The sequence below is a fragment of the Puma concolor genome, chromosome B4, assembly GCF_028749965.1.
Source record: "Puma concolor isolate L17-30 chromosome B4, mPumCon1.1.hap2, whole genome shotgun sequence".
NCBI lineage: Eukaryota > Metazoa > Chordata > Mammalia > Carnivora > Felidae > Puma > Puma concolor.
In genome coordinates this window covers 106,182,785-106,199,711 of record NC_141673.1, presented here as the reverse complement: position 1 = coordinate 106,199,711, position 16,927 = coordinate 106,182,785, and the positions used below count along the sequence as shown (strand labels likewise).

At 35.2% G+C, this 16,927-nt stretch overlaps 1 protein-coding gene across 29 annotated transcripts in view; it reads right to left on the bottom strand.

The window, feature by feature from the left end:
* The window catches only part of WNK1 (WNK lysine deficient protein kinase 1), a 169,919-nt gene that overhangs the window by 39,979 nt on the left and 113,013 nt on the right, over positions 1-16,927 (bottom strand). For 14 of the 29 annotated variants that reach the window (XM_086714374.1, XM_086714378.1, XM_086714377.1 and 11 more), the window contains exons 5-9: positions 9,922-10,010; positions 7,168-7,387; positions 5,754-6,087; positions 4,450-4,637; positions 1,291-1,548 (exon numbers count right to left, since the gene is read on the bottom strand). In XM_086714374.1, coding sequence (XP_086570500.1) covers positions 1,291-1,548; positions 4,450-4,637; positions 5,754-6,087; positions 7,168-7,387; positions 9,922-10,010 — 1,089 coding nt within the window. The remainder of the gene's footprint in view (positions 1-1,290; positions 1,549-4,449; positions 4,638-5,753; positions 6,088-7,167; positions 7,388-9,921; positions 10,011-16,927) is intronic. The other 15 variants (XM_086714385.1, XM_086714386.1, XM_086714387.1 and 12 more) reach the window with 2 other exon arrangements.

Genomic DNA, 16,927 nt, shown 5'->3' with positions numbered 1-16,927 from the left:
AGTTAATTTTACTACACGAAACATGTTACAGATGTCAAATTGCTGAATGTCCACTTCTCTGATCCTAGTTAAGGCGTGAATAATTTAGTGTTCAAATCAAGTGAAAAGGATAATATAAATAACAGACTTAACAGCACTTTTTTATTCACATATGCAGTTACAGTCATAAGACTATAATTTTAGAATCCTACCTAGCCAAATGCAAACAGTGTACACTGTAATAATTCACTTTTATGGACTCTTCTTAAAAAGAGTAGATTAATTTCATTCTTTCAGTAGGGATAGTCCCCATCAAGTTAGCAAAATGGCTCAACTGTTGCTTCTTCACAACAGCTAAAAGAGGGCTTCTATTTCAGACCAGAATGCTTCATTTTACTGTTTATTCAAGGAGTATCCCAAAGCCATAACATATATATGGCTAATCATTCTCCTAAGTACAAATTTGAATATTTTGATATTGCTAGATCAGAATGTTAACTATATTCTCTATCTGGAAAAGCAGCAGCAAGGTCCCACAGTGTTTAACACAACTTTAAGAGACAGATCTTTTATAGATACAAATGGGGCCAAAGAAAATCTTATATACTACATGTGTATCTAATGTATTCACTAGGGTCGCAGCAGCTCTTTCTGCCCACGAGTCCTGTTTTTGTGCTTTAATAAAACTACCATTTTTGCACCCTCCAAAAAATAATGTATTCATTAGTCAAGATCCCACCTTATTTGATCAATCTAAGAGACAAATTTCCACGAGGGAACATATGTTTTAGTTTGCCAACACCATCACTTTAAACCGCTAAGAATTAAAAGCAACTTTCAGTCTTCAATTACTCTTTGCTATGGGGGAAAAATGGACTCATTCAGCTTCATTAGTGTCTCTTTAGAATGACGTGAAGAGAAAATGTATTTGAGTTACTTTTTTGATAAAGAGAAAACTTGCTTTTGGTTAAATCAATGAATTTAAAATGAAGTAATACATATTCTTTATATTAATATGTGAAAATGCAAGGATTCGTATAGGTTAGGGATAGGAGAATATAATAAAAACTAAATTTTATTGTGTGCACATTGATATGTGTCCAGGGCACTATAAGCATTCTCTCTCATTACCTCCTTGCTTTTTTCCCCCCTTAAAGCCTGTAACAAAAAAGTTTCCTATAGGAAGAACTGGTATCCTGAAAGCATAAGTGTAGTCCTTTTTATTTATCTAATTTTTATTAAAATTCTTGATGCCTGGATGTATTCATTGGTAATAAATTTTCATTTGTCAGGAAGTTTACAGTTACATACAGTACTGACAAAGAGGGAAGGCAGGCTGGAGCGTCGGTGCTTGCGCTGAGAGGCAGAGTGCATAGGCAGGACACTCTCCAATGCTTTAGAAAGCTTTTCGGCAAAAGTTTCCTCAGGGGCAATCCGAAGGAGGGAAGGAGAAAGAGATGCAGACAGCACTGGTGGTGGGGTGGAAGGAGCACTGGGAGAGATGCGGGACAGAGAGGGAACAGCAGAAAGATGGGGAACACAAACCGACATGCTACGGCCACGACGAGGCTAAACAGAAAACAAACACACACATGAAAAACACAATACTTTGAAAAAAAAAAAATAACCAAATGTACAATGATAATAGGGCATAGCTGACCTAAAGAACTGTCCATCCTCCCCCAATCCAGCAAATCCAATTTTTTTGTGGAGAGGCATAATTCCACAAAGCACACCTGGCAGATCACAACTATGCTCTCTACACTGTTGGCCACATACAGGCTTTTTATGAACCACCACGATAATGATCAATTATCTTCCTAAATATTCTGAAATTACATCAATTGTTATGAATGTATGAATAAGAAGAGCCAACTGACTGAGGTAGTAGAATAGATAGGGAATACAATGAATACTGGCTTACAGTTTTTTTAAAACTTATTAAGAAAGAATTAATTCTGTTAGTTTAATGTACATTATAATGTGTAGAAGACTTGAAGACTGGATTACTTTGCCGGAACTCTGGAAATTTCAGAGGTTTCTCAGTTCTATTTAGAAGGGATCAGACTACTGGGGCGCCTGGGTGGCGCAGTCGGTTAAGCGTCCGACTTCAGCCAGGTCACGATCTCGCAGTCCGTGAGTTCGAGCCCCGCGTCAGGCTCTGGGCTGATGGCTCAGAGCCTGGAGCCTGTTTCCGATTCTGTGTCTCCCTCTCTCTCTGCCCCTCCCCCGTTCATGCTCTGTCTCTCTCTGTCTCAAAAATAAATAAACATTAAAAAAAAAAAAAAAATTAAAAAAAAAGAAGGGATCAGACTAAAAAAAATTGTTGTCTCAGAGTATTTTATTTATTACATTTCCTATCTTTATCTGTAAAGAGTAAAAACTCATTTTCTAACAGGAAAAGCATTAGTTTTCTAGAAGTAATTCACGACATAGACACATTCTGTAGTTTTACCAAAGTAGTCAATGGAAAAATACCTTAAATGTGAGTCTCTGAAGAGTAAAACTTTAAGAGTTTTCTGGCGTATCAGAGATTCAACTTAGGTTTATAAAGTTTGAAGCGTCTCAACATAAAAACTTTAATACAGCTGAAAAGTAGTATGCCTAATACTGTTAAAGTTGTCCTGAGCAAGTTTGTCATTTCCCTTTAGGTACTGTGAACTGTATAGTTGATTGTGTTTTCTTTTCCAAAACTGGCTGCACAGAATGCTTTGAACGAAATTTGTGGCCTACCAGTAGTAAGTACTTAAGCATCATCATACTTATCATACTTAGTTCATTCCTGGTTCTATTTTTTTTTCCACCCGTTTCCCTTTTATTCTAATTTTTTTATTGCACATATAAGTGATATATTATTGTAAGCCATAGTAAATTCTTTCTGCATTAAGAAAGAAAAAGAATCATAAGATTTAAAAAATCCTCAATATTTGATGACTCTTCATGATATACCTCCACAGAATACTGTCATTAAAAGGCAAGGCTGTCATTAACAGTCTGCTTTTAGAGCATCAATAAATAAATATAACTATCTTTGTGGCTCAAATATTTAAAATCATAAATGATCATTCTATCTCCTTTTCTAAAATAGAGACGCCTAACGTTCATTACCCTGTGATGAGGGAAGCAAAGAGATTAAAAATAGTTAAAAAGAAATCTAGTTGTGATGATCCACAAAAAATCAACCAGAACAAGAGTAGAAATGAACAAGAAATGCTGACAAATAATATTTGTCAGAACACGGAAATACATCTATATAGTCTCTGTAAGTTCTTCTACCCTACTTAATTATTTTAAAGGTCAGAAAAGTAGAAAACATTAGTGTATTAGTTTTCTTTGCATTACTGTGGCCATTCATCTTGAGACTTAGCCAATGCAGGACTCATGAATGGACTCTGAAACATACAAACGTCTTTTATTCCAAGCTGTAGGACAAAAGAGCAGAGCAAGCAAAAGTATTTTCTTAACAGAGAAAGATTTTCATTTAATGTCGAGCAGAAGTTCCACAAAATTCTGATTTAAAAGCTTTCTGAGAAAGAGAAAAAAAAAAATCTGTCTAAAGATCTCACTACACAAGTGCTATACAGTGACCAGTTATTCTCTAATTCCTTCCTGAAGCAGATGATGTACTTTATTTAGCACTGAAGACTTCACAGAGGGTCAACAAAAGAAATGGGGTATTACCTGATACCTATTTTAACATTTTCTATATGAAAAGCAAGAGTGGCTAATGTAAAACATGGGGCAGTGTGTGTGTATCTGTGTTTACATATAAATGCATAAAATATTTCAGGAAATAATCTCCATAAGTGGATTCTGAAAATAAATCTGTAATAAAACCATACCAAATAAAGAGAAAAAGCAAATGAACGTATACTGGGGAAGGAATTTGTGTCCAACACAGACTTTAAGGCAGGAACACGCATAGCAACTGATGGTTAACTAAACACAAGCGCTAAATTAAATGGTCATACAAATAAAGGATTTCTTCACTCTAAAGTACTCACATGCAGCATTCTATAATGGTTTGAATGTCTTACCTGTGTTTTATACAATAAGAAATCTTATAAAAAATGCTTAGTAATTCTTTTAGTAAGTAAGCTTTTGAAAAACACTCCACACACCCACCCTCAAATCATTTGTATGTCCAACTTATGCTGATTTGAACAGTTTCAACTCTAAAGTGCTAAAGAGGGCATTATCTTTAATCAAATACAGATTAGTCTAAATCTTGTACATAGTTTCTTCACCTAGGAAGTTCAGCTGATTCTCATACATTAATGTTTATGTTCTAGCCTAAGTGAACTACTCCAATTGTACTCTATAATAAACCTATTTCCTTTAGAAACATACCATCTATATTATCTACTTCAAACTCATGCTATTACTTGGATAGCAGAAAGAATCTGAAATTAACATATTACATCTACTGGCCCTCATTATAGGCTTACACTCTCTTATGCAGTTACTTACCATACTTGAGGATGGATATACCCCATGAGGCTGAGATTGTGCTTGGACAACAGAAGCTGTATGCCCTGGGATTGTGCCAGTAGAATGTGCCTGTTCATGTTGGGACCCATATGAAACTGTCTGTTGGCTGCTCACTCGAGATTCTGTGAAGACAGAAGATCCTTGACCACTGTCAACCGTCCCATCAGCTGAGGGAGAAATAAATTGCCAAAAAACACAGAGAGACACACATCACAAAAAGGAGGTTTATATTTTCCCATCACAAACCCATTACTCTAGGGTTAGTTTTTTCTTTGTAAAGACCTGAACTAAATAAAAAATGAATACTAGTTATTTTACTAAGTAGATTTCTATGCTTAAAAACATGAAGGATCCATATGGAAAAAAGTTTTAATGTCTTTAAAAAAAAAAAACTGCATGGCTGTCATAGAATCTTATTACCTGAAGAATAAGGGAACTAAAATGGAATGCTATTAGTCAGCCATAGGTTTGATGTAGCTTTCAAAGTCTTATGATGTAGCTTTCCAAGCTTTCAAAGTCTTGGAGAGCAGTGCATTCTTAGTATTAAGGAGGTAGTTCAATCAAAAACTAATAAGAGGTGCATTAGTTTCTAGTCTACATGTTATTCAGCTTTGCTAAAAATGCTGAACCAGATTAATGGATTCAATTACAAATAGCTAAGATAAATTTATTCATTTTTCATTATTAGTTATATTTCATTTTATTCATTTATTTTTGCAGATGTAAGTTTTAAAAAAAGTTTTTATTTAAATTCCAGTTAGCATACAGTGTAATATTAGTTTCATAATTACATTTTATTTTAAGGAATTGTGAAAAGTAGAAATCTATAAACTGGAACTTCTAAGATGTTGGAACCTGTGAAATTATTTTATATCCTTTTTTTTTTTTTAATGTTTATTTATTTTTGAGACAGAAGGAGACAGAGCGTGAGTTGGGGAGGGGCAGAGAGAGAGGAAGACACAGAATCTGAAACAGGCTCCAGGCTCTGAGCTGTCAGCACAGAGCCCGATGCAGAGCTTGAACCCACAACCGTGAGATCATGACCTGAGCCGAAGTCGGATGCTTAACTGACTGAACCACCCAGGAGCCCCAAATTATTTTATATCCTAATCACATTTCCTTACTGTCCTGTCCTAGTTTGTTAGTGGTAATTACTTCAAATTTCTTATTATATATTGGCTTCATGATTCAAACCAAGAGGCCAGCGAAAAATGATGAGTAAAAAGATGAAAAATCATTTAGGAGTATCCTTAGCATACTTGTCCACTTCCCAAAATACTTACATAACACAGATATACTAGTTTGTTGGTACTGTAGTTGTTGATGTTGATCTGCCTCAGGTTCTTCAGGTTCTACTTGTGTAGAAACTGAAGCTGATGTGGTAGAAGCAGGAGGCATGCCAGTACTAGCAGATGGGATCTGTTTGACTCCTGCCTGGGAAGTACTTGATTGTTGTTCTACCTGGTGTTTCTGATTGATCTCTTCCTGCTTTCTTTTTTCTTGTTCCTCCCGTACCAACTGCCGCTGTTCTCGTTTTCTCTTAATTAATGATACTCTATCTTTGATGGCTTTTGCCATGGTCTTGTGATCACCTTCACAGACATACCCAGACTCTACCTACAGGATAAAGGAGTGCGTTAGGAAGCAGTACAATATCAAAAGAAAGCAAACCAAATATAAAACAAAAGAAGCAGGTGTGGGGAAAAAAGCAGGAAGAAGGGGGAAGAGAAAGACCTCTCTAAGGACTGGTCTTAACCAAATTGTGAAATTACTGGTCTGCATTATGCATTTCTCCACCATTTTTATAGACACTCATAGGGTGGGTGCCATCATCTTTGTAGAAACTCTCAGGGTGGGTGTACCTTTACTCCTAATAACAACAAAACAATGGGGAACCTAAAACCAAAGGTTTTAAACCAAATAAGGCTCATTTTATTCTAGTCACTCGATTTCCCCACTCACATTAACTATTAATATTAATCTGTCTTGTTTTAAACTTTGTTTCGCTAGGCAACAACTTAACCAGAAACAACCATGGTAAATAAATGAAAGTTACAAAAAAAAAAAAAAAAACAAATAAAAACACAAATCTCTAATGGTATAAAAAACTAACAATTAAAATAAATATCTCTTTCATACCTGACCCTTTCTGTTGAATGGTTCTTATAAATTCTAGTAGAGATATTCTAGGAGTATCTCTTTATATTCACTATTTTAGGCACTATGGCAACCCTAAAATTGGTGAAGTGTTTCATTTCTGAAAAGTTATATTTTAGACATAATTCAAAAAGTGATTGATCAAAGGCTGCCTACTAATAATTGATCTTGAAAACTCCCTCAAGTAAAAACAATTCACAGTGTATTTACAGAGTTTATCCCAATAACTGATCAATATTTATATATTTAGAAAATATAAACTGTCATTTGAACTCTATAGGTTTATCTAGATTAGGAGTCATTTGACCTTACAGTCTTTCACATTACTTCAGAATACATTTTAGACCCATCCATCCATCCTTATATATCTACATCTATTTATCTTTTCCTTAAATAAAAATAACTTTGGGGCCATTAATCAATACAATTTTGTATCAATGAGATCTGCCATCCACACTGCTTCATAAACTTTTTTGCTCAATAATACCAATGTTTGTAAGTCTGTATCAATTTTTAAATAGCAGATCAGTGCTAATTTACCATTTCTTGAGCAACGTCTTCTGGCACATCTCTTTCCAAGTCAAAGGAAAACTCAATAGCTTCATTGTCTTTGTATTTTCCCTTTAGTTTCTTAATATCTTCAATACGTAGCCATAATTTAATGGCTATCTTTTCTCCATCATCTTCTTCTGCTAATTCTACCCGTACCCCTGTTTCCTCCTGGAAGAAGGCATGGTTCAAAAGGTCTTTGATAGAATATCTACCAAAGAGAGGGAAGTGAAACAAAAACAAAACAAAATACCATTAGATTTAAAACATAATTTTCTTTTTTAAAAAAAAATTTTTTTTTTCAACGTTTATTTATTTTTGGGAGAGAGAGAGACAGAGCATGAACGGGGGAGGGGCACAGAGAGAGGGAGACACAGAATCGGAAACAGGCTCCAGGCTCTGAGCCATCAGCCCAGAGCCTGACGCGGGGCTCGAACTCCCGGACCGCGAGATCGTGACCTGGCTGAAGTCGGAAGCTTAACCAACTGCGCCACCCAGGCGCCCCTAAAACATAATTTTCAAGTGTGGCTGATTATTGTCATGCTTGGAATAATAAAAAAGGACAAAAAAAAAAAAAACAAAGATTTTATAACTCATTTCTACATTGCTCCGTGTAAATAGTGATTATAGTTTTGATCTCAAGTTACAGAACATCAGAAGTCTCATTTATAAATAAAAGTTGAAAGTGATACTTTTTAATCGAAGTGATCTAATCTCATATTAGTTAACAATGTACTAGTAACAGCAAATAATACACAGAATATCATAGCTTCAAAATACCACATAGTTTACGTAGAAATTTACAGTTAAGGGGCGCCTGGGTGGCTCAGTCAGTTAAGCGGCCGACTTTGGCTCAGGTCATGATCTCTCGGTCAGTGAGTTCAAGCCCCGCATCGGGCTCTGTGCTGACCGCTCAGAGCCTGGAGCCTGTTTCAGATTCTGTGTCTCCCTCTCTCTGACCCTCCCCTGTTAATACTCTGTCTCTGTCTCAAAAATAAAATAAAAACGTTAAAAAAAAATTTTTTTTTAAAGAAATTTACAGTTAACAAAAATTCCTCATATGTTAATTTATAGTTAACAAAATTTCCTCATCTAATCCTTCACCAACAGCCAGTGAGGTATTATTTTGATTTTTAGGAAATGGAGGCTCAGAGAGGATGAAAATCTTCTCATAGTTAGAAGGCTTAATGGTTGAATCAAAATTTGAAAATAGGTTTTTTGATTTCTAGTTCTTTACCTTCTACTACAACTTTATTTACCCCAATAAATTCAATTCCTTGTTCAACAATTTGTGTACTAGGCAAAAATCTGATTGTGGAATAATCTTCTTTAGATAAATGGTTTCAAAATACCAGTAATCTAGTAAACTGTATCATCCAGAAAAGAAATAGCAATATGTTTTAAGACTGGAAACAAATACTCCTTTGTTTATAGTAAAAAAAAAGTTCTTAGAAGATTAAGGACTCCCCTTTCCAAACACTGTATATACAATTAGAAATCCAAACTAAATTTCTATTGGACAGTCTTAAAGATCATGATGTTAAGCTCTTCCAAACAACAGAGTTATGAAAAGAGAATGATACTGGAGAAGTGAAGATACTGAATTCTTTAATTTGGATGATATACCTGATTGCTCTCATTCTTAAGGAGATAGATTATGCTCAACTTACAATTTATATTTGTACTGACTGGTCTTCTTTTTCTTTTTTGGAAGGTGAGTGGGGATGGTGAGGGTAGATTATTTTTCATAAACAGACACTGGCTCTTTGCCATGCCTGACGGGTTATGAATCAGCTGTATGATGTATCAGATACTTGCCGCTCCTCTGAGAAAAGTCCTGTTAGTACACATGACTAAGCCAGATCTCCTCCTAAGCTTTGGGCAAACTTGTCTCTTTTTACTGAAAGGAATTTTGGTGTTTTGCTCTTCAATTCTGGCAGAATGACAGCAAATCAAGACCTGTATAGTTGAGCTGATTTCCAAGAGCCAAGATTTTATTTCACCTTTTAGAATTCAATGGGTAAAGAACTAACAAACAGATCTGCTGGTTAGAAAGAGACTGAACCCTATTGAGTTTTATAAATTATGCTAACGCTACAGGTTAAGTAGTTGTTATCTGAATGTAGCAGCTAAGTTTAAGATGGTTCTGGTTCACTTAACCCTATGACACTACATTTTCACAACATTTCAGTATATCAAGTCTCAATATTACCTTAAATGGACAGAAGTCTACTTTTTAAAGATTTTTAAAAATTTTTATTTTTTAAAGTAATCTCTATACCCAATGTGGGGCTTGAACTCACTGAGATCAAGAGTATCATGCTCTACCAAATAAGCCAACCAGGCACCCCCAGAATGCTAATTTTAAAGATATTCCATGACATAAATAGAGAAATTAATCACAAGTGAAATATTTTTTTTTTAAATTTTTTTTTTCAACGTTTATTTATTTATTTCTGGGACAGAGAGAGACAGAGCATGAACGGGGGAGGGGCAGAGAGAGAGGGAGACACAGAATTGGAATCAGGCTCCAGGCTCTGAGCCATCAGCCCAGAGCCTGACGCGGGGCTCGAACTCACGGACCGCGAGATCGTGACCTGGCTGAAGTCGGACGCTTAACCAACTGCGCCACCCAGGCGCCCCACAAGTGAAATATTAAATACACTTTAGATTGAGTATTGTATTCAGACATATCATTACATTTTAGGTTTTTATGCAATACCTAAGTTAAAAGTGGCAACTTACCTTTCATCTTTGTTTTGCCTTATGCATCCTTCAATAATTTCCTTCACTTCAGGAATTGCTACTTTGTCAAAACTGGCAGGCTTCACTCCCTGAGAAACATAAAAATAGCAACAGAAACATTTAATAATGGCAGGGTCTTTGAACTTTGATTTTGAATTGCCTCTTAAGCTTTTATTAGATTGCCTTCTTACCATCCTGGCTTTTTTCTGATTTGCCTGCAGGAGCTGGTCCATTGCAGGGTCAGAGCTAAGTAGAGGCAATTTAACCACGGCAAGAAAACAAGGAACAGTCAGATAGTGGGGTTTCTTATTTCCATAGCCTCTATATGTGGCTAGGGAAAAATTTAGGCTACTGTCAACATCTTCGGCTGTGTTTCAGGTAAAGGAAGTTATTGGCTAAAAAGAAGGCCAAATGCTCTAACTGGTTAGATCTTTTGTTCAGCCTTGTTCCCTAACACATTAATCAACATAGTATTTAACTACTTTGAACAGTGAATCCACGAATGGGCATGAATTCACATGCTTAGTTTGGCAGGTATTCTATTATCACAGTACTCTGCAACAAACTCAGTGAGTACAGGAGTTAAGGATTTGGATTGTTTTGGCATGATAACAGAAGAGCAAATTGTCTGGTACATATGAAACATAAAATGAAAAGTGATATATCAGATCCATATAAAAGACAAGATTTCTAACTATTTTCTGAAGAAAACTCACTACTATTATATGTAATACTATATAGTATCCTAGTGGTATTTTAGAATCTTCATAAAATGTAAATTGTTGGCAAATAAAAATTTCAGCAATGTATAGAAAATATACATAAGATGTAAGAATAACAAAATACTGAGAGGTGATATGGAGAAAATCACCTCATTTGCTATTCCCACCTTATCTAAGTAACCACGTGGATTGAAGTAGCTGCACTGACATATTGTCCAAGTGGCACACAAACACATAAAACACAGGGAATAGGAATATAGAAATAGAAGTAAGGGAGAGGTCCTAGAAAAGTTAGAATAAAGTATATAAATTTTAATCATCTATAGTCTCAGTGACAAGATCAATTAAAACAAAATTAGTGAAAATAATCTGACAAATCACAGAAATGCATGGATTATAATAACATGCATCAAGGATCAACTCTAATTCTCATCAGTTATTCAACTGTGTTATTCAAAGTCCTGATGTGGAGGATTCTACCTCTAGGGCTAACTTTCCACAGCAAGGAACTGTCAGTAGGACTGACCCTAAAGTTAAACCCATGTATTTAAAAGGTTCATTTTTTTTTTTTAATAAATTTTTTTAAGTTTATTTATTTTGAGAGAGACAACGACAGCACATGTGGGGGAGGGGCAGAGAGAGAGGGAGACAGAGAATCCCAAGCAGGCTCTGCACTGTCAGCATGGAGCCCAACATGGGGCTCGAACTCACCAAACTGCGAGATCATGATCTGAACCCAAATCAAGAGTCAGACATTTAACTGACTGAGCCACCCAGGCACCCCTAAAAGGTTCATTTCTTTTTTTTATTTTTTGACAGAGAGAGAGCAAGTGTGAGCAGGGGAGGGGCAGAGAGAGAGGGAGACACAGAATCCAAAGCAGGCTCCCGGCTCCGAGTGGCCAGCACAGAGCCCGACACGGGGCTCGAAACCCATGAACTGTGAGATTCACGACCTGGGCTGACGTCGTTAACTGACTGAGCCACCAAGGTGCCCCAAAAAGGTTCATTTCTAAGTAATGACTACAAAGATCACTATTTTATTTTCCCTAATTTTCTTATTTTTCAAATCCAGGTAAGTTTTCCCAACTTGTCTTTGCCTTCATATAATAACTCAAATAAGAGTAAGAAAAATAATGCTGCTGAAGCAAAAGGTTGCTGGTATGGTATTTCAAACTAAAGGGCTTAAGAAAATGGGAACTATTTTGAGAAAAAAAAAAAAAAGAAAAAAAAAAAAAGAATGATGCTCCCTGAAAGTTCTCTGGTAGTGGAAACACTGGAGATTTTGTGTTATATTTGTTTTTAATGTTCTACAACAAACATGTAAAACTATAAAAGCAAACCTTAAAGATGTTATTTATAAATATAATGGGAAGAACAATCTAAAATACTGTATATCAAGTTTGTAGAACATTTACTATCAGCAGAAAATTGTCTAAAAGAATGTTCTTTGGTAAAACTGGACACTAATACATACTTGGCCTTTGCATGTAAAGTCAATTCAAATATTACAGGAAAGTGGTCAAAGAGAATACAGATATAATTAGGAAAAATGCTTCTTATTCTATTATATATTTTAGGGGAATGGACTTTGGCCTCCTGATAGTAAAAACTCTACATATTAATAAAACACACATATATTGATTATATTAAAGTTCTGTTCCAATTTAGCACAGGCATATTGGAATGATGATTTCAGATTCCTCATCTAGCAAATGGGGACAGTACCTGTCCAACTTGCCAACCTACATTCACGGCAGCTAGAATCAAATGTGGTATCTAGATTGCAAGCTCTTTGAATTACTAAGTTTGCTGACCTAAGGTCCCTTTTGAATTCAGAGGCAATCACGAAAGATAATAAATCTTAGGGTTAAAAGGAAGCAAAGAATTCTCTTGAAAAATAATCACCAAGATGTAGAGTGAACCTACTTTCATCCTTGGTTATCCTTAAAAATAAATAATCCTCTTGCTAATCCTACCCATATAAACATTCACTACTTTACAAATAGGAATTCCTATTTATAAATAGAATTATTAGTTGAACAAACGAGCTATGTAAGGTCATACTGGTAAAACCAGAAACTGTGCATAATATAACACCTTAAATTTACTAGGTTAAGCTATTCAAGATTCAAATATAGAAAGTTCTGTAACAGTGCTATATAATTGGTAATCTGATTGCCACTGCCAACTTAAAAAATGTATTGCAGGTGCCAAGGTAACCAATAAAACTGAGACATACCTTACCAGTCCAGCAGCTGGTATTAAAAGATTAATTCAGCTTACTGTTACCCACACAGATAATGAAAAAGATAGAAGAAATTTCAGCTACCACTCAGCTACCATCAAGAAACCAGGATTATCAAAATATCTAGCAGAAGTGTTCTGAACCATTTGAGAAGAATATATGGGGATTATATATTGAAAATGACCCCACAAAATGTAAAAATGAGCATGAAACCTCACTTAACACTGAAAGTGACCTACAGAAAAGTCATCTGGGAAACATAATAGAAAGTTGCTTGAAATAAACAAGCACAGGTTTTGATACATTTATCATACTTACAGGCTTCTTAAGAAATGAAAGAACTCATGTATTTTTTATTATTTTATTTATTTATATGATCCAGTGAAGAAATGGGCAGAACTCAATACATTTTAAAATATTTTTGGTAACATACTTTTTTAAATTAAAAAAAAATGGTCTAGATTATTCTAAAACATGATTTTAAGCACCAGACAGAGCAAAACTAATGATGAAAAAATATTTTGCTAAGATTTCATCTTTTCTACTCCGTAGTTCATATACTTCAACAAAACGATCAACTTAGAGCCTTTAAAATCCTCCTAATGTCATTCGTTTTCTTTACTACCTGATTTAGCCTCACTAAATACTAGTCTAGTCCTGTTCTGACCAGTACAGGCAAAGTTTTGCTCACCTCTTCTGAATGAGGTTTAAAAACACAAAACAGAAAAAGAGTACTAAGGCAGATAAATTGGCAGATTAAATATTTTACACATAAGAAAAATTTGGTTAAGGAGAAACACTTGCTCACTCCATTCTTCTACACCCAGCAACCCCACTGTCTCTAGAAATATTCTTGCTCACTTTTGTAACTAACAGGAATCTCTCTTTAGGCAACAGTGCCATGATACGTTTTTTTGACGGGGAGAGTAGCATGTTTCCTTGCATTCAACAAAAGAGCTTCTTGAACACCTTCTTGAATATCTAATTTAAGATACTTCTGGGTTTTAAAAAAATTATGTATTCTCTTAAAACAAAAACAAAGGCCACTTTTGTGCAATTTTCGAGCCAAAAAAGAGAAAAAGAAAGAAAGAAAACAACTGTGACTCCCTCCAAAGGTACATCAGGAGTTGATATAAATGTTTGTAAAATGTTGATCTGAACTAAGAAAAATGGAAAACACATAATACATGGATTGTATAGATTCAATTTTTCTTTGAATTCTATATACTTATGGTTTGCCAACTAATCTGGGGAAAAATAAAACTGAGTCGTAATATGGTATTCTCTGGTTCAATATTCTAGCTCTTAAAAACTGCCAGCACTTGCTTCTTAAAAGCTTAGGTTTCAAATGTGTTAGGATAACATTTATGTATCCTTTCATAAAAGTAAAACTCTTCCTAACCATTCAGAATTGAGAAAAGCCTCTTTCCTCCTCATAAGAAATGTAGTGCAAGTTAACTAAACCATAAAACATCAAGTATTTTAAAAAGCATTCTAAAGTAAACAATTTCAGTACTTTAACTGATACTTGCTTCAAATATCACCCAATGGCTACAATATACCTTTTGTTTTATTAGAAAGTCTTACCCACCTCATTTACACAATCCTTTTGAGGGCAGCAGCAACAATGAGAATTTACGATGACAAACACTGAGCAGAAGTCTTTCTTTGTAAAATCCATCACAAAAGGCAAAATACACTTGTTACAGTTAGAGGAAAAGAGAGGAAATTGATAAGACCTAAATTAACAGAGTAAATTAGCCTACAGCATAAGCAAGGCAGACATCAAAGTCAGATCGAAGCATAGATTCTTGTTTAACACTAGCCATGCTTCTCCAACTCTCAGACTCTCCAATTCTCTGTTTGCTCTGCTTAGCCAATAATCTACTATTTTAGATAGGCCCTTTAAACAAAGCTACAGGCTGAACAACAGGGAAACTGTTCTGCTTCTGCACCTCCTGTTTCTCCTCTAAAAGCAACAGAACCTAGGACAAGCAAAATGAGATTTTTACTTGCTCAAAGCTCCACCCATTATGTCCACAGGTTCTGCCTCCTTGACATCAAAACCCACACTAGAAATCTATTTATCTAAACACTCTCTCACCCCTCATCGTGTTGGAACTATGCTTTTAAATGAAAATAGGGATTGAGTTCAACAACCAAAACATAAACTCTGAATGTGTAGCCAAAAGAACACTGTTGAAGGAAATCATGATACTGGGCTGCGTTCTCAGGTCTCATACACCAGGTTTGTGTGTGGGACCTGGACCACATCCCTTAAACTCACTCGAAAACTGTGGATGATAATTACCTAGTTTTAAATGTTTACCTAATTTAAAAAGAGGTGGTATTAAAGCCTTACTACTCTTTTATGTTACATTAAAAAAAAAAAAAAGGCTGTGAATTAGTACATAGAAATGGTAAGAATTTACTCTTCTCCCTTCCCTTTTATTAAAAGCCTCAATATGCATATAAGCCTAAAGATATTCCCATTTTCCAGGAAGATCTCATGGACCTACATAACTACTACTTTGACTTAGTGATTAAGGAAAGGTTTTTCTTCATGTCACTAACAAAGATGGTAGAAAAAGCACTTTCATTGCACTGTTATAATGGGTAACAGAATAAAGTCCTATTCTTTACAATTGGTAAGATGGAATCCCCATCAAGACCAGGTATTAAGGCTTCAATTACTCAACAATAATAACATAAGATAAGGGCTGAGAACCTCTTTGGTGGGAATACTTCTACTCTAAAGGCTAGAAATGGCTATTCTAACAAGCTCTCTCAAAGTACTAGTTGTTATTGATCTTTGGCTCAACACAATTCATCACTAACTAGGTAGTTTAGAATGTCAGGTATTAGTCAGAAATACAGTAATGTGGTCCAGCATTACCTTTAACTTAAATGTTTGAGAGTAAGCTTGCTTAGGACTATGCTAGCTAAATGAAAATGAAAGAGCTAGAAAACAGGTGACTTGTTACCTGGATTTTAAAATTCTGCTGGGCAACACACAAAACCACAATGAGATCACTTTTTTTGGACAGAGGTATAATACAGGCACAAATATCTAGACCAGTCTTTTCTATATATCAAAATAAGAGTTTTCAACATACACAATAAAAATATCATTCACATATATGTACAAGAGTTTACATCTAAGCTCTAATTCTTCTTTCTCTTTAATTCAGTGTTTTTCTCTAAATTTCCTCATTTCTTTCAGTGGTATCATCACTGTTTCCATGATCCAGAATAGAAAACTTAGTCATTCTAGGATGCTTACTTCTCTCAAAATACTTAAGTATTATTATTCTCTATGAGCTCTTTAAACAAAGATAAATGTTTAAAGCAACTGGTAAACACTTCTGCTACTAGTATTCCTACTGTCCTTCCAACAGTCAAAGATCTCTGGCCAGGCAAAATGAGATTTTTGCTAATTTCTTTGTTACCTCTCAAAATCACTGCTTCTTTTGCATAACAACTGTGACCACCAAAGTCCAGATTATTAACACCTCACCTCTTTAAACTTAACCAATTTCAGATGGGCTTCATTGTTTCTATTCTCTCCATCTCCAATTTGTATTTTATATTGTGACCAGATCAACCATCTGGCTTCATTTAATCATCTGACATTTAGCCCTTTCCAGTCACTTGACATCATTTAACTCACATTACACTACTCAAAAATGGTTAATAGTTCTCCACATCTACAAGACTGCCATAGGATCACAGATCTAGAAAGAATCTGAGAGGTCCTCCTTATTCAAATGAGACCATTTTGGCCCAGAGAGATTAATGCCATATCAAAGCTAGAATCAATTCATTAATTCAACTGGCATCTATGAAGTATCTAGTCTAGTCTACTCTAGTCCTTATTAGACACCTGCCAGATACACTGTATCATCTTTAGCACCTAGAATAAAACAGAATTGGTTTTTATGGGTAACGGCCTCGTCGTCAATGGTAAAGCAAAACCTAGAATCCAGATTCCACAATGCCTAGTTCAATGTTACTTCTAGCCCATGTTCCGGTTTTTTTA